At 45.0% G+C, this 18,604-nt stretch overlaps 1 protein-coding gene across 1 annotated transcript in view; it reads right to left on the bottom strand.

The window, feature by feature from the left end:
- Positions 1–18,604, bottom strand: part of ccdc39 (coiled-coil domain containing 39) — a 194,718-nt gene that overhangs the window by 107,588 nt on the left and 68,526 nt on the right. The window contains exons 9-10 of the mRNA XM_055645401.1: positions 17,184–17,316; positions 12,161–12,355 (exon numbers count right to left, since the gene is read on the bottom strand). Coding sequence (XP_055501376.1) covers positions 12,161–12,355; positions 17,184–17,316 — 328 coding nt within the window. The remainder of the gene's footprint in view (positions 1–12,160; positions 12,356–17,183; positions 17,317–18,604) is intronic.

Below are 18,604 nucleotides of genomic sequence, written 5' to 3'. Positions count from 1 at the left end.
TTATTGAGACATCCGAAGAGTTGTCGGGTTGAGAAATAAGTGACGTTGTATATTACAGTATTAAGAAGTCTGCCAAGTTGGAAAAAAAAACTGGGGTCTTGGTTAGCGGGTCTGTTTCGTTGAGACACTTGGGTCGTATATTAAAGAGTTAAAAAAGTCAGCCAAATTGAGAAACTGGGGTCTCATTTAGCGAGTCGGCCTGGTTGATAGATTTTGAACGATTCGGCATTTAAAAAGCGGTCTGTTTTTTTTTCTCTCTCTCTCTTTTCTCTATCTATCTATGGGGAATGCTCTGGATAACAGTGAGGGGGGAACCCCCGTCCAACATATGTGTTATTTGAATCCTAAGTATAATAAGAAATTTAGAATGTTAAGTTACAGATTGACCAAACGGTTGGGGGATGAAGCCTGGCCAGTAGGGGGCACATGGAATGTCGAGACAATTAAAAGAGCAGAGATGTTGATATGGGAAAGGAAGGCAGGAAAGAAATGGAAGAAGGGAATTAAAACGTGGAAAGCCGAAGCAGAGAAGAAGCATGAGGAGAGTAGAGATCGAAGTTGGATGGATACTGCATGTAAACAAGGGATAGAGTTACGGAATAAGGATGGCACTATGAAAGGATGGAAATTATTGCAACTAGAATGCCAGTGGGCAGAGGAACAAGAGAAAAGAATTAAGAGACAGGCGGGAGGTGAGAAACAGGTGATGGTTAGTAAAAAATAAACCCAGTACTGGTAAATCCTCTGGAGGAGACTTCATGTCTGGCACGACAACCCTATTTGGTAGTGAAGATGAGGAGTTAGATAATCCTGGGAGACGTCCACCTCCCTATGTCCTACCAGTAGAAATGGCATCCTTACCTTTGGCAGCTCCGTCAGTAATATCCATATACCCCGAAGTTCCGACCTTACAAAGCTTTGGTGCAATACTAAAGGAAGACATGAGTGAGCTGACGGACAGTGTCCAAGATGAAGCAATTAACACGGTGGTATCGGTTGGGGAGCGAGTAAAAGCAAACCCTAGAAGGACTGCACAGAACCTCCCTATGAGAGCGGTGCCAAACCCTAGGGCAGGTGACGCCAATCAGGCTGATACCATGCAAATATACGCACCATGGAGACCACACGAGCAATGTATGATACGGGATAAAGCCCCAGACCGCCATAAGACCCCGAAGGAATTTGTAGAATACCTCCGCAGTACGGTAGAATATTATCAGGCTACGGACCGGTGATATTTGGTCCATGACCTTGTCACTTTTGTCAGCGGCCGAACGACAGAAGTGGAAGGATGTTATGACACATCAGACTTGGCAGACACTAAAAGCCGTGCAGGCACATGCAGACGAGACAGTTTGTGTAGATTTTATGATGACCAATCTGTTTGAATGTTTGAAGAAGCCAATTAACATGTCGGTGGTCCTCGATTGTAAGCCCGGTCCAAAGGAAGACCCCCAGTCGTATCTGGATCGTTTCACTAGTATCTATGGGACCTTTGCAGGAGACTCTGTATACAATGCGGGTAATAGGTCCCCAGCTTTTAATGCTATGTTGATGAGTTGTCTCCCTCTTAAAGTGCAGTCAATGATTAAAACAGACTTAAACTGGTCAGACAACGACATAACCCAGATGAGACGTGCGGTAGCTGCCTTTTGGGCTGACGGTGCTGGAAACACGGCTGCCACCAGTGCACCCAGAATAAAAACTGAATATTATATGTGGGATCCAGCAGCTGAGGATTCCTACCAGGCTCTGGCTATAAGACCTGGGAACGGGATGCGCCCTGGTAGAGGAAGGGGTTTTCCACCCAGACCACAATGGGATAGGCCACGATGGGGAGAATTCCAGGGAAGACTAAATCAAAACCACCCAGGGCAGGGAAGATCACGAGGTGAGAGGGGAACTGGAGGAAGTTGTTTTCGGTGTGGGGGACGAGGGCATTGGAAAAGGGAATGTCCCTCTGGTGTCTCCGGGGCAGTACAGGGAAGACAGGCTCCGTACTCGACCAACAACCCGTTTTCCCAATGACCCACCCACTTCCCTGTACAGCATCTCTTCCCATTAATCGCCAACCCCGATGAAGAACCCGTAGTAAACATGATGCTGGGGGACACCAGAGTTCCGTTTTTGATTGATACAGGAGCAACCTCATCTACCCTGAATCAGGAGCTTGCGGCATCTCTTGGAGTTCCCATGTCAGACCATGTAACACGATTATCAGGATTGGATGGGAAAGTACGGTGTTACCCACTAACTCAGCCTTTGACTGTAACCTATGGACAGGAACAATGTACCCTCCCCTTTTCCGTTACACCATTTCTTGGCTGCAACCTCGCAGGCAGAGACCTATTGATAGGATTAAAAGCGGGAATTATCTGCACTGACGAGGGAATTCACCTCCAGACCCAGAAGATGATGCACACACACTTCCCAACACCTCAATGGTGGGCTATTGATCTTTTGTCAGCACCAGTCTTTGGAAATACACCCGATCCACATGTGACCTTATGTTATGATCCTACGGGTTGCAATCCCGAAATGGAAGATTATTTTAGTTCACTAATAGGGGAAGCAACTAGGGTCCGCTTGATAGGAACAGTGTCAGGCGAACCTGGCACTGCCTTGATCGTGCAAGTGGAGGGAGGCAGGGTTGTGGAAACAGAATGCTTCTCTAGTGGCACCTCATGTAACCACCTCAGTGGGGGCAGACCACTCAGCAAAAGAGCTGGGGTACCTCACTTACGAATTATGCAAACAAGCAAGTAACATACTGGGTGAGCAATATTTTTCTCAGGGAACGTTGGAATATTGGAAAGAGAACCAGATCGTTGAAAGAGTTATCAGCCGCCATCAGCCAACAGCAAACGACATGGACAAAGATCAGATTTGGGCGACATCACCGCATGAGGTAGGACTGACTTATTGTGTACCTGTAATGATCACGCTTAAGCCGGATGTCCGCCTCCCTGCAGTTCCTCAATATCCTTTAAAACCAGAAGCAGTGGCAGGAATACAACAGCTGGTGCAGTCTCTTTTACACCAGGGTATATTGGTGCAGTGTCACTCACAATGTAACACTCTAATCTTCCCGGTACCTAAGCCTGGACGTTCAGAGTGGAGGCTAGTACAAGACCTCCGTGCAATTAATGAGATCGTTACGCCTATGCACGCCATCGTACCGAACCCCGCAACTATCCTGAGCCAGGTTCCCGCCTCTGCGACAATCTTCACAGTTATTGACCTACAACATGCATTCTTTTCAATCCTACTGCATCCCGATTGCCAATACCTTTTCGCCTTTACATACGAAGGACAACAATATACATGGACACGCCTGCCACAAGGTTTTGTACATTCGCCCACTCTGTTTTCCCAAATACTAGCAGACCAGTTAAAGACATTAGCCCTCCCACAAGGCTCCATTGTAATTCAGTATGTTGATGATGAGGGAGACGAGGCAGCCTACAGAGAGGAAGTCCTGAAGTTGACAACCTGGTGCTCAGAAAACAATCTGGCTCTGAACACCAGGAAAACAAAAGAGCTCATTGTCGACTTCAGGAGGCACAGCACCGACTTAGTCCCCCTACACATTAACGGCGAGTGTGTGGAGAGGGTCAACACCTTCCGGTTTCTCGGCGTCCATATCGCTGCTGATATCTCCTGGACAGACAACACGACAGCGGTCATCAAGAAGGCTCAGCAGCGGCTGCACTTCCTGAGGGTCCTCAGGAAGCACAACCTGGACTCTAACCTGCTGCTGACCTTCTACCGCTCGTCCATCGAGAGCCTGCTGACATACTGCATTACAGCATGGTATGGCAGCTGCACCATGGCAGACAGGGAGAGGCTTCAGAGGGTAACCAGGACAGCGCAGAGGATCATTGGTTGCCCTCTCCCCTCCCTGATGGACATCTACACCTCCCGCTGCCTTAGCAGGGCAAAGAAGATCACCAAAGACAGCTCCCATCCTGCGTTTGGACTGTTCGACCTGCTGCCCTCTGGAAGGCGCTATAGGTGCATCAAATCCAGGACAAACAGACTCAGGAATAGCTGCTTCCCGAGAATTATATCTACCATAAATTCAAATCCACACATGCACTGACTACACCGCCCAACACGGACTTCCATCTGTATATATGTATATATGTATGTAGCGCCGTAGAATTTGTGCACCTATTCCCCCCCCCATCTCCCTTCTGTTTTGTTTTTCTGTTTCTTGTTTTTTTTGTGTAAAATTGTATGTATGCACTGAGTACGAGCAGCTTTCAGTTTCACTGTACATGTATAGTGACAATAAATGGCATATCATATCGATTTACTTCTGGCCAGCTCTGATGAGGCCAGCAACATTATTGACACTGCAAAGTTATTAGAAGCCTTACATGCTTGGGGGTATGTGATCCCTGAGAGGAAAGTTAAAGAGGGCAAGAAGGAGGTTAAATTTCTTGGAGTTATGATCAGTGCCACTGAAAGAGCACTTACTCCAGCAAGAGTGGACCCTATTGTTCGATACCCAAAACCAGAAACCCCCAAACAAATGAGGGCCTTCTTGGGGTTAGTTAACTTTTGCCGTCAGTGGATTCCCAATGTTGTACTTTATACGAAGCATCTATCACCACTGGCGTCTGCAAATGCCGAACGACATTTTTCCCTCGATGAAAAACAGACTGAGGCCTTTTTAGCCTTAAAAGATGCATTAGCCTCCGCCCCAGCCATCGGAAGACCACTGTATGACAGATCATTTCAGCTATATGTAACAATAATTCAAGACTGTGTATCAGCCGTACTGACGCAACAACATGGGGATGTTAAACGACCAGTAGCGTACTTCTCAGTTCGCCTGGATGCAGTAGCACGCGGCTACCCCCCTTGCACCCAGATTTTGCCTGGTATACATGCCGCTATCTCAGCTGCTGCAAACATAACTTTACATCAACCGGTAATCGTATTTACAACTCATTGTGTCGCCGCATTAATGAATGCAAGCCAAACGAAATATCTCACCCAGGCACGCCTGGGCCGCTATGAACTGACATTGTTGAATAATCCAAATTTGACCTTTCAGCATTGTTCCACAATAAATCCATCTGCCTTTTTGACGGAGCCACCTGAGCCTTGCACAGAGCCGCCCCACAATTGTGAGATGGCCAATGACTTATTAACAAAAACACGGGAAGGATTGTCTGATATCCCATTGGAAGACAACATACCCTCATGGTTTGTCGATGGCTCCTCTATGGTTATCCCTGAAACAGGACAGCGGGCTTCCGGCTATGCAGTAGTAAACGGGTCACAGATGATTTTGGAAGAAGGAAGGTTTCAGATTCCGTTATCAGCGCAACAGGCAGAATTATTTGCCCTAACTAGAGCCTGCATATTAGCAACGGACAAACAAATTAACATCTATACTGATTCCCGATACGCCTTCGGCGTTGCTCATGACTTTGGCGCTCTCTGGCAACACCGAGGATTCCTGACCTCGGCAGGAACACCCATTAAGAATGCCCTTTTTGTGCGTAATTTGTTTAAGGCATTGATGCTACCAGAACAGCTGGTCATTATTAAATGTACTGCACACACTGGTGCTGGGGACCCTATAGCAAAAGGCAATGGGTTGCTGATAGTGTATCCAAGCAAGCAGCCTGTACATCCAAATGCGTGGTGACATCTGGTAAACAGATACTAGCAAATAGAACAGTCCTGGCAAACATGAGGGAGGTATGTACATTACAGAGGGACGCCTCTTATATATAGTAATAACTATGGAAACAAGAGGGCTGTGCCATTGATTCAGCACACCCCGCTTGGACAAGTTGGTGTATACGATACATTTTTACCCGTCTTACCCATGCTGGTAAGGAGGGAATGATAGGATAACAAAGGAAATGTGGTGGCAGGCCTCTGAATATAAAATTTGCCAATGAAGTAATCCAGGCAATCCAATTAAAATACACTCAGGGGTGACGCCAATGCCATCACGATCGTTTGAATGCATACAGGTTGATTTTATTGAAATGCCAAGGGCCCAGTGTTATAAATATTGCTTAGTGATTTTAGATTTATTTAGTAGGTGGAGTAAAGTTCTACCAACCACTATTACTAAGGAAAAATGTGCACATTTTAATATCTGACAGCAATTCACTGTGTACACCACCCACAGGTATCTGGGATGGTGGAAAGAGTCAATGGGGATTGCAAAACAAAATTACCCCGGAGGTAAATCCTTTTTCTGACAAGCAACTATGTTATAAAAAATTGGGGATGAAGGAAAATTCAATGGAGAAATGAGGATAGGATAGGGAGACTGAAAAGTCAAGGGGAGTCTGACTAATCATGATCTGGATCAATGTCCAATTAGGGTTAGGTAACCAGGATTTTGGTAAACAGAAGTCTTGTCAGAAAAAGGGAAAGTAAATTACAAAGAGATGTCTATGAAGATGAAATATTATATACTGATGGTAAAACAATGTTTTTGTATATGTACTGCTTGTAAAGCAATGTTTTTTGTATGTGGAATGTGTGAAATTCGAAGCAATGAGCAAAGTTGTGTGTCGCTTTAAATAGTTTGTCCTTTAAAATGCAAATAGACAAAGTTTATGGTGTGCACCGTTAAGAAACAGGCATGAATGGGGGGCGGAGCTATACTCGATGGATAAAATGTGTTGGTTGATTACAAATCTTTTGAACCAAGTTTAAAAAAATACTCACCCCGATTAAAGTGTTAAATGAGATTGGAAATGTCAAAATTACAGAGAAAAGAAAATGTATTATTGATTACTGATTCTGAATGAGTTCTTTTGGGAAAGATTGTTTTGATATGATAACAGAGGTTGTCTTTTAAAATGCAAATGAAGCAAGATTACTGTTTTCAAGCAAACAAAAAGATGTTGCTGTAGCATGTGCTGTGTGAGAGAAATGAAGGTAGATGCTTATGAACAAAAGGAGGTTTGAGGGAACTCACAATGAGGGATGAAAGGTGAGAAGATAAAGTAGATTGGGGAAGAGAACATATTTGGAGAATTGAATATTTAGGTGGGGAGAGCCTCTTCGGATATAATCGGATTAAAGAATAAATTCACAGGGAAGTGTTAAGAAGGGACTGGAGATACTGGAGGATCAAAGGTGGACAAAAGTGCTGGAGAAACTCAGCTGGTGAACAAGATTCACGACTTTTTATTGATGCAGGAAAAGCTGCCGTGTCCACCCCCTGGAGAGTGGGGGGAAGCCACCTACAGGCCCTGGGCAATTAACTAATTATTTATGGTCGGCAATTAACCCATGTCTTGCCAGATCTACATTCCCAGGTTGGAGGAGCTTTGCTGGGAGCTTTGATGGGGGTGCTGGGACAAGAAGAAATTGAGACTGTTGAAAAAAACAACCAAGTGTTGCTAACAACATGAACTGCTGTAAAGATTGAAGATCATCGTCGCTGGATACATTTGATTGACTGTGAACAGTTTGTGGAAACAAGGACGATGGGCTATTGATGCTCCTTTATTCTGGGGTGGCCCAGCCCACATGGACTGCTGAACTTTCTTCAGAATGGCAAACTTGCAGACTAACCCACATTTAAAGGATGGTACACACCTCCTTTTAAACAAGATTGAAGTAAAACATGACAAGCGCAGCAAAGATACCCTGACTACAGACAGTAAGAGGTCTGCAAAGGCCAGTTAAATCTACCTGTTTTTGCCACAACCAAGGCACTGGTGTATTTTAAGGAAACAGTATATTTGTGACAGGGCATTGTTATGTTGCAAATGCAGTGCCACACAAGAGAAGCATGAACCAGTTACACCAGCATACAGGGAATTCCAAATGAAGCCGAATAAAGGCTGAACAATTTTTATGATCCTTTTCCTGTCCTATGGTAGTATCTTAGTGTTACGTCCGGGGGAGGTTGGTGGCCATTTAAAATGGTTGGAGGAACTTGTGAAACGATTGTCCACTATGAATTGATTGTGTTACTAGTGTACTATTAATTTGTCTGATGAGATGCTTATGGTCTATCATATGTACTCAGCAAGGACTATAGTTGTTATCAAAATTTTGATAAAAGGATGGAATGATGAAGCCGAATTTTAGTTAAAAATATAAGAAGATATTAAATTGGTTTCTGGGCTAGCTTACAGCTTATATTTAGTCTCAAATTAGGCTTGCCTTAGGTTGCGGGTGTGTGAGATAATAAATCCTATAACATTGTCTCCCAAGTGACAGGCAGAGAGAAGGAGCTATAGAGAAATCTTTGAAGTGAGATGCCATAAAGCAAATGACCAATGTTTATGGGGGAGGAGGCGATAGAGGAAGAGAGACATAGTTGGTCACATCTTTGAAGCAAGAGGCAATAAAGCAGATGGCCTATGTTTATGAGGGACCAAGTGACATGAGGAAGCAGCGAAAAAGCTAGGGTGGTCTATTTGGAGTTAAAATGACCTAAAGCAAATTGCCAATGTTTTTAGTATATCTTGTACCATGTAAACAAAAGGTTTGATGTGATGCATTCTGTGGAAACCTCTGACCATGACTAATGTCTGTGGAATGTGCTAAGGGGACAAAAAAACCCTATTTAAGGCAATGTTATTCTGTTGTTAAGAGAAGGTGGCTGAGCACAGTCAAGTGTCTGTGTTGGTCACTTGACTGGAATTCTCGCTCCCTTCCATCGGCCGATGTTAAGTAAAGTTTTGAACTGGTCTACCAAACAGTTTGTGTGGTGTCTGTTTATTAAGAAGCGAACCTGATTTAGTAGTTAAGATAAGTAGCTTTTTCAGCAGTGTTGCATTGAATCAGAATTTCATAAATACTGTGGGGTCCAACACCCATACTGTGTTGTCATTGATCTGTACTTAATGATACTACAGTGGCAAATGAGATTATGTACCTATTACAGGATCTTTTACTTGATTGCACCCTCGTGCTTATCATATGCCACATCATAGTGTATCAACATGGAGTTGAGCACGCATCTATAAATATTTGCTCAATCACTCTTTAACCCACAAAATGCCATAGGGTCTATAGATCGTTGATACCAATAACTGAAGAGTTAATAACTCATGCAAATCTCCTGCACCTCCACCTCGAGATGACATTCGCATTTTCCCACTTTGGGCCATAGCATCATTTTGCAATATAATGACATATTTATTGATCAACTACTGGAGTAATGCTGAATACTGTTTGTCCATCACAGTAACTTTAGTAGCTTCAGCTGGTAATAGCAAAGGTGTGTTATCAATGACCTTCATGGCCCTCATAGTTTGCCATTAAGCATGCTGTCAGTTCTCCCACTTGCACAGCTGCATCACATCTATTATATTGCCAGTTAGTCTAATGAATAGAAACTGCTTTATAACAACAAGGCTGTTCCAGGTTTCTATTGACTCCAATCTGTTGCCCAGGGCGGAATCACAGGCCAACTATCCATTTGATAACAACTTAATTTAACTGGATAGGGAAGAACATTTTCTCAAGTAGCTTGAGACTGAAACAGTGGATTTTAGCCAAATATAGTGTCAAAATATAATCCAGACAATACATCACAAGTGTTTTTGAACTCTGAGGAGTCCTTTGAATGATTTATTGTCATCATACTGTTAAATTGCCTCATCATAGCAATGCCTTCAAATATCTCTGATGATCATTGTACATGGAAAACCGTATGAATCAGTTTGATTACCCTTCTTTTATAATGAACAGGCCACGCCTGCCATAATTTCATGTTTGCCCTAAACGGCAACTCTGGCCCGGTTCCGATAATTCTCACATGTCCCAAGCCAATTCTTGCCATAATTCTGACTTTGCCTTGAAATACAATTCCCCATATCTCCGAGCCTGCCTCGACGGCAAACCTGGCTAAAATACTGGACCTAGCTCAACACTCTTCTGGCCAAATTCCAACCTTCTTGGAATACTAGTAATGTCCAATTTACCTGGTTAAAATGCCTCTGAGTAGATGACAATGTCTCAATCATATATGTATTGTACAACCAATTGTAAATCTTACCAATTTGTTCGTGGTCACTTAGTTGTAGAGTAACTCTGGTCAGCTTTCATGCTGCTACCAGCTTCAGTGAACCGCTTCCTGCCGATAGAGCCTTGGGGTGCGTTGTCCCCTCAACTATGAATCCTTGCTCGTCGTTGGCCTAATTGGTCCAATATCTTATGCTTCGTCCTTCAGGTTTTACCTGTGGAATAGGTCTTACCTGAATAGAAGATTCGGCAGGTGGCTCTAACATCCCCTGATAGCGGTGTTCACTGCATTGTGTTGGGATGGCATCTTGCTGCCAGGAATCGTACCTCTGACATGTACCATTCATCCCTTGAGGTATGCTCCATGCTATACCCTCAGTCTCGGCATCAGATTTACACTGAACCGGCATGTTCTCCTCTTCCATAAGGGAGACATCAAGCAGCCCTACTGCAAGGCGCTGCTGGCGCGGCCTCTCCAACAGGCCCACCCTTCAGGGTCAGAAATGCCCCGGTAAACTCACCTCTTCCATGAGGGAGACATTATGCAGCTCTTCTACAAGTGCTGCTGCCATACATTTAAGCAGCCCTATTACAAGGCGCTGCTGGCGCGGCCTAGAGCAATAGGCCGGCACTGCCATAGATTCGGCATCCCCATTATGCAGCCCTGTTACAAGGCGCTGCTGGCACGGGCTCTCCCATCTGCCCAACACTGCCATAGACTCAGCATCCCCTTTACGCAGCCCTGCCGCTGGCGCTGACTTTCCCATAGTCACGCACTGACATAACTCCTGATGTTAGGGTGTATCTAGCTTGAGCCTCCTCTCAATAGGGCTCCATCCTGGTCAACCTCCACATTTTTCATTTTACCGGAAGGGAACCCTCCCGGCACCAGGACTGACCACTTTGGTCGGTTTACCTCATATCTTGGGGACTTCTGTGGTCTGGGCACCGCATTGCTGGTGGATTTCCCCTCCCCCGGGAATCCCAGCGCCCATATATATTACCGAAGGGAAAACTCTACTGGCACCAGGGCTGACCGTTCCGGTTCGTTTAACCCCTTTCCTGGGGACCCCTGCGGTCTGAAAGCCGCACCACTACTGGATTCCCCTACCCGGGAACCCCAGCCTCTATATGTATATCGGGAAAAATCCTCCCAACACCCGGCATCTATATTTATATCGGAGGGAAAACCCTCCCGACACCCAGCCTACTGGAGGTCCCCTCCCCGGGAACCCCAGCGTCTATGTGTCTATCGGAGGGAAACCCTCCCGGCACCTAGAGTGCCTGGAATCACTGACCACCCATCAGCAATAGACTTCGCGACACCCGACATTCTCCAGCTATCCGCTCCCGCGGCAAGAACCCCACAGCCCATAGCTGGTTCCCTCGTCGGGCCTCGCGAATCCTCCGGCAGGAAGCCTCTGGAACAAGAGGTTCCTGCAAGGAATAAAACAGGTAGAAATACAAGCTTACCTGAAGTTTAAACGTACCGGGCTGGAGGAGCTCCTGCTGCTCCAACCGGTCGCCTGCACCAATGCATCTGACGTAATGACGCACATGTGGCTGAACGGGCTTCTTCACGCAGTCATCACGTGACTCCGAAGTAAAATGGGAAATGGGAGAGAATATCACAACTGTCTTGCATGCTCAATTTGAGGAAATGCTTCTCTGCAATTATCTACGCGATAGATAAATCATCATTTATTGTATATGCAAGAATGATGGATGATCCAACAGACATCTTTTTCTTTGATTTCCAACAATTATATCATTACATGCGCAAGCTTAACCAAGCAATAGTACCAATGGAGCTGATAAAATACAAGTAGATCAGGTATAATATTTTGAGACTACCCTTTTACTGCCAGAGCTCTGCATTTTCAAACATTCTGTATGAACAATAATGGAAGATTATTTCTAAACTAACATAATAATTCCACCCCTTGATAACTGGAGATAAAATTATCAGTAAGCACAACTACTAATGTATCATTTGCATAAAAGTATTCCATTGATCCACGGGCTCTTTACAATTGTTTCTGCATGTCATGTGCACTGTAAAATGTTTTTAATATTGCAAAAAATAATTAAATATATCTACCATTACACAACAATATCTGTAACCGGAAAAAAATGTTTACTGTAACACTGAACAGCGAAGCATTATGAATAATAAAATACCTATGATTACCTGGCTGTAAATCACTTCCTGCTGTTTGATGCTTTCATTGTCAAGTTTGTCAATTCGGCTATTGAGATTGCGGAGTGTTGCCTTATTTCCTGACATTTGGTTTTTAGTTGTTTTGACCTCCTCATTAATGGCGTGAAGATCGTTAGCTTTCCTAAACTTCTTGTCCTTCAGATACTTCATCTGATCATCAAGTTCCTATTGATTAAAGATTTATGAGTGAAAAAACATATTTTGACATTGTGAAATGACAACGTCTGTAGTATATATATTACGGTGTCACGTCAATAAAGATGAACACATGATTCTGATTTCTACCCTTAGTTGGATAACACACATCTCAAGTCATTTTACATCTATATGGCTGCTTTTCAACCTCTTCAGTCTGAAGGTCTCAACCCGAAACATCACCCATTCTTTCTCTCCAGAGATGCTGCGTGTCCCGCTGAGTTATTCCAGCTTTTTGTGTCTATCTTTAGTTTAAACCAGCACATGCAGTTCCTTGCTACACTCTTTGTTAAGCGAAACAGGTCCTATTCTCATAATATTATTCAGCGTTTCCCTCTCCCCCCCTGCCCCCCGGGAATGCAGGGCCGCCCAAGTGCTCAGCTGGGGTCCGGGGGAGGGCGAGCGTTAGTGACCCGGGGGTCGGGCATCGGAGCAGGACCTTAGCGCGAGGCTCCGGAGGCGGCACCGACGTCCCCACTCACCCGGTCCCTCCTGGCTCCGGGCCGGGGTTAAAATTCCATGGGGTGTGGACAGAGCGGCCGATGGACACAGCCACCGGAGGTGAGGGTGGGAGATGTGAGCGGTATCTCAAGGATCGGTGCTGGGACCACCGTCGTGTCTCACCTTTAGACTCTAAACTAAACTCCTTTTTCCTCAAATCATCCCATTTGCTGGCCGGTAGTCTGACACCCCTGCTTTAAACCAATGCCCTCTAGTTCTTGAATCACATATCCCGGGGAAAAGACTATGAATTCACCTTATATATTCCCCTCATGGTTTTTACTCATCTCTAAAACAATTTTTGCTTTATTTTGGTTCAATGACTGTCAAATGGAATCATTAGTAAATGGAATCATTAGTACTGCAGAATTTGCCATTTTAAATAGTGTGCGATGGGCTTAAGCCAATCAAATTGCTCGTTCTTTGCGGGAACCCCGCCGACAGAAAACTATTCTCATTGGTGAGTGTGGAGAAGTGTGGAAGCCTCGGGTGAATTTAATTTTTCGTGACTTGCTTAATTTTTAATAACATTTTTGAGCGTGAGAAATACTGTAATCAGCGTGGGAGCGTGAGAATCGCGTGAAATGCGTGATTCTCATGCTCAATGCGTGAGAGTTGGCAGCCCTGTTATAAATAATCATAATTTTGGGGGGGGGGAAACTGGTGTCCATTATTGCCGATTGTCCACTATAACCTCCAAAGATGTCCAGGTATGTAGGTTAATTGGCTTGGTGTATGCGTAAATTGTCCCTAGTAGGAGGATAGTGTCAATGTGAGGGATCGCTGGTCGATGCGCACCCAGTGGGCCGAATGGATTGTTTCCGCACTGTATCTCTAAACTAAACTAAAACTAGTGAAGTATTATCATTATGTCAGTGAAATAGAGCTGAGATGATGGTTAATACACAAAAGGACAAAATGCTGCAGCAACTTAGCGGGTCAGGCAGCAACTCTGGATCCCTTGAGAACACGGATAGGTGACATCAGGACCCTCAAACTGATTCACTCCTGAACTACTCCAGCACTATGTCGTTTCACCTTAAAACTTGGCACCAATGCCGCTGATCTGCACCAGCAAGCCCTTCCTCACTAGTTGATGCGGCTGTTGTTGCGGCTCATGTTGTAGCCCCTGACAAGAAGCGCTTTCTTCAGGCTGCCGCTACCGACAGGACGCACTCGGTCGCGAGGTGGAGTATGTTGGCCACTCCGGAGGAGGTGTCAGCGGTGGAAGGAGAAGGGGAAGAGGCAGAGCAGACAGAGCAACGGGAGAAAGTGGAGGAGCAAGCGGGGAGTGGACAAAGCGACGTCAGGAGGAGCACGTCGTGCCAATGGCAGCCACCTGAAGAAAGAGCTGTCCCCCGGGGCTGCAGCACGAGGCGCAACAACAACCGCGTTAACAGACTGTGCAGTGGGTGAAGAAGGGCTCGCTGGCACATTGGGCACATTAAATGTTGTTGCAATTACACCCATTCAGGCAAGTTTTATTTAATGATATATTTGATATGATCTTTAGTGAGTAACTTCTCTGGGGGAGGGGTGAGGAGGGGGAAAGGATGAAGGCCAGGAGGATTGTTACTCATTGCATGCCACACAGAAGCTGTCTTGTCCTGAGAGTTGGTCAACATGATTTCCCACACCCAAAGCTGTGCTGACTATTCCTAACCAGTCCTTGCATAACTAAATGTTGGTGGATTCTGTCCCTCTTAATCCCCTCCAGTTACTGGTGTTAGGTTCACCAGCCAGTATTTCCACAGCTTGCCCTAGCAATCCAATGAATGCACATTAATCACCCTCCAATGTTTCCCGTGGCTGTAGATGATGCAAATATTTCTACTAGGGTCCCATCAATTTCTTTTTTAAGTTTCCACAATGTCCGAGGATACTCTTGGTCAGGTCTCAAAGATTTATCCATCTTAATACTCTTTAAGCTTATGCTTGGAATTTAAGCTTGGAGTTAGAGGATGTAGGTGAAGTACTAAACAAGTACTTTGCATCTACATTCACCAAGAAGGGGTTGGTGGAGAACAGTGAGATCTGTGTGGGGAATACCAATTTACTAGGACAGTTTAATATGTGGTTTATATCTTGTCTCGAGGTTTCGGAGGACTAAAGTGAAGCTAATGTTGTTCCTTTAAGAAAGGAAGTAGAGGTAATGCAGAAATTTACAAAGTTGATTGTTGAGGGTAGGGAAGCAGACGTTGTACAAGGATTTTAGTAAGTAATTTGACAAAATCCATCTGACCCGGAAAATTAAGATGTAAGGGAACCATGGTGACTTGGCTGTTTGGTTTCAGACTGGCTTACTCATAGAAGTCAGAGGGTTGTGGTGGAAGGACAATATTAAGGCCGAAGATCTCTGATCAGTGGTTCTACAGGGTTCTACGCTCCCAGGAGGCTGCGGCCCTTGAGAAGCCGGACGGTGGGCCCCCGCGGCCAGACTCGGGGTTGGAGATTGCGGCTTGAGGAGGAGCCTGTCAAGCCGTTCCCGCGGCTGAAATCAATGTAAAAGATTGTGGCTTTGGGTGAAGTCCTATGGCAGCTAGTCCTATGGCAGTTCAAGGTCCGCGGCTTCAAGGCAAGCCCGCATAGCTGGTTCCCGTGGTCGCACTGAAGGTCCAGTGGCTTTCAGTGGAGCTGGTCCCCCGCGGCCAAACAGAAGGCTCAATGGATCGCGGCCTGCAGGAGGAAGTCAGTGAGGCAGCCTCATGTTTGTCGGACGCAGTGGACCGCTGGCCTGGAAAGGGAAGCTGTTGTGCCAGCCCCTGTTCGTCCACAGGAGACCAGGAGGATGATGCCAGGCAAGTAGCGAGGCCGGTAGGACTGGGCAGGGAACCAGGGTATGGCCTACAGCACCCTCGTGGTACCCCCAGGGAACATAGGATGGGCAAGGAGAGGGACGTGGTGTCCAAAGAAGGAGACAGCTGGAGGCCAGCAACAGCCTCGGACTTGCCTGGTACAGGAACCGCTCATAAGAACTAGAGCATGAAATTAGTGCCAAAACATGGCGCCTCCTGCATGTGGCTCAGTAAATTACTCTTGTACACTTGCTAATCAGTTATTGAGGGTACGGTGATACTTTACTGGACTGTTTGTAAGGAAAATTATTTCTCTTGTTACCAATTAACATATGTGATAATAAAAGCACTATTGACTATTGGTTCTGTGCCAGGACATCTGTTGTTTGTGATATATACAAACAAATTGGTCATAAATGTAGATGGTTGGTTAGCAATCTTGTAGACAACACCAAAATTGATGAGTTGTGGACAGGGAGGAAGACTGTCAAAGAATGCAGCATGATATAGATCAGCTATTGATATGGGCGGATAAATGGCAGAGTTAAATCCAAGCTTGTTGCAGTGAGGTGTTGCACTAGGGAGATTGAATGCAAGGGGAAAGTATACAGTTAATGGCAAGACCCTTAAGAGTATTGATGTTCACGGGGATTTTAGGGACCAAGTCCATAGTTCCTTGAAAATGGCTATACCAGTAGACAGAATGCTCACCTTCATTGCTAAGGGCATAGACTATAAGAGTCAGGAAGTCGTGATGCTGCTTTATATGACTTTGGCAACATTTAGAGTATTGCATGCAATTTTGGTCACCCCACTTCAGGACGGATGTGGGTGCTTTGAAAAGGGTGCAGAAGAGGTTTACGAGAATGCTGCATGGATTAGTTGCTATTAGCTACAAGGTTGGACAAATTTGGATTATTTTCTCTGGAATGCCAAAGGTTGCGGGAAGACCTGACATAAGTCTCTAAAGTTATGGGAGACATCGATAGTGGAAAAAGACTATAGATGTATCTTTTATCCTGGATGGAAATGTCAAAGCCTAGAGGGCATAGCATTTCGGTGAGATGGGCAAAGTTTAAAGGAGATGTGCAGGCAAGTATTTTTCCCCACAGAGGGCAGTGCGTACCTGGAAACTTGCTGCCCGGGAGTGGGGGGGGGGGCGAGATAGTGGCATTTAAGAAGGTTTTAGATATCCACATGGACATGTAGGCACATGGATATGTCGTTTATATTGGCATCATGTTTGGCGCAGGTATTGTGGCCAAAGGGCCTGCTCCTGTGCTGTACCTTTCTATGTTCTATGCTCAAATTGTTCCATCTGATTTGCTGATAGCTTTATACAATGTAGCCTCTTTGGGATGTGATAGACAATTTCAATTTTTTTAATTTAAATCAACAGTTACACAAGCAAAATGTTACTCTGTTACATTTTGTGTAAAAACACACGTTGAAAGGTCACACTTAAAAGTCATGATTTTCCTTAAAAGTAGTGATTTACTAACCTTCAATATTTTTTCTTCATTCTTCAGTGCCTTCTCGATTCTAGCCACTTGTTCCTCAGTACTCACCACTGAGTCTGTCACGGCTTTGAGTCTGCCCTCAAGAGCTTTGGTTTCCTCTTTAGCATTCCTGAGTCTGCAAGTTAAATTACAATGTGATTTATATATTCATTGTCTAATCCTCTCTTGATTTTGTTTCAGTCAAACGAGGGTTTTGTTTTCTGACTTCTGACTTAAGGAAGGCAATATATCATCGCTAAAATTCATGGCTTTCTAAATTCCACTGAGAAACTATAATCTTTAGCAGGTGTCAGTTTTATCACACAGGCAATACATAAATGTATAGAATTCATGGCTTTCTTCACTCCACTGAGAAATAGCAATCTTTTGCAAGTATCAATTTTAACATACAATGATAAAACCAATTTCACTGACAAAATATTTCCCTTCATACAATTTTCTTATCTCAAATTTCTGGAAGATATATCTGGTAAAAATCCAAGGTTTTATGAAACCCTTGTCACCATACAAAAATGTATTTGGAAGGACTGTTCAAGGCGTACACAGGCCCTATCCCCAAACTCTATCTCCGTTATATTGCCGACTGCATCGGTGCTACCTCTTGCACCCATGCAGACCTCATTGACCTCATCAACTTCACCACCAATTTCCATCCAGCACTCAAATTTATTTGGATCATCTCCGACACCTCCCTCCCCTTTCTTGATCTCAGTCTCCATCACAGGAAATAGACTATCGACTGAAGTCTATTACAAACCCGCTGACTCTGACAACTATCTTGGCTATACTTCTTCCCACCCTACTTCCTGCAAAGACTCTATCCCCTACTCCCAATTCCTCTGCCGCATCTGCGTCCAAGATGAGGTGTTCCATACCAGGACATCTGAGATGTCCTCATCCCCTTTCCCATCATTTGTGTTTCCTCGGTAACCCGCAGCTCCTCCCTTGCTCCCCCTCCCACTAGTTGCAAAAGAGACAGATTCCCCCTAGTCATTACTTATAACCCCATCAGCCGTCGCATACAACACATAATGCTCTGAAATTCTCGCCACCTCCAACGGGATCCCAACACTAGTCATATCTTCCCATCTTCACCCCTTTCCGCCTGCCGCAGAGACTGTTCCCTCCACAACTTCCTGGTTAGCTCATCGCTTCCCATCCAAACCACCCCCTCCCCAGGTACCTACCCCTGCAACCGCAGAAGATGCAACACCTGTCCCTATAGCTCCTCCCTTGACTCTGTCCAGGGACCCCGACAGTTCTTTCAGGTTAGGCAGAGATTCACTTGCACCTCCTCCAACCTCATCTACTGTATCCATTGTTCAAGATGTGGACTCTTATACATTGGCGAGACCAAACGTTGACTGGGCGATTGTTTCGCTGAACATCTTTGCTCAGTCTGC

Source organism: Leucoraja erinacea, chromosome 14 (genome assembly GCF_028641065.1).
Source record: "Leucoraja erinacea ecotype New England chromosome 14, Leri_hhj_1, whole genome shotgun sequence".
Taxonomy (NCBI): Eukaryota; Metazoa; Chordata; class Chondrichthyes; order Rajiformes; family Rajidae; genus Leucoraja; species Leucoraja erinaceus.
Note: the sequence above shows the minus strand (reverse complement) of the source record. Positions and strands in the feature narration are given on the sequence as shown.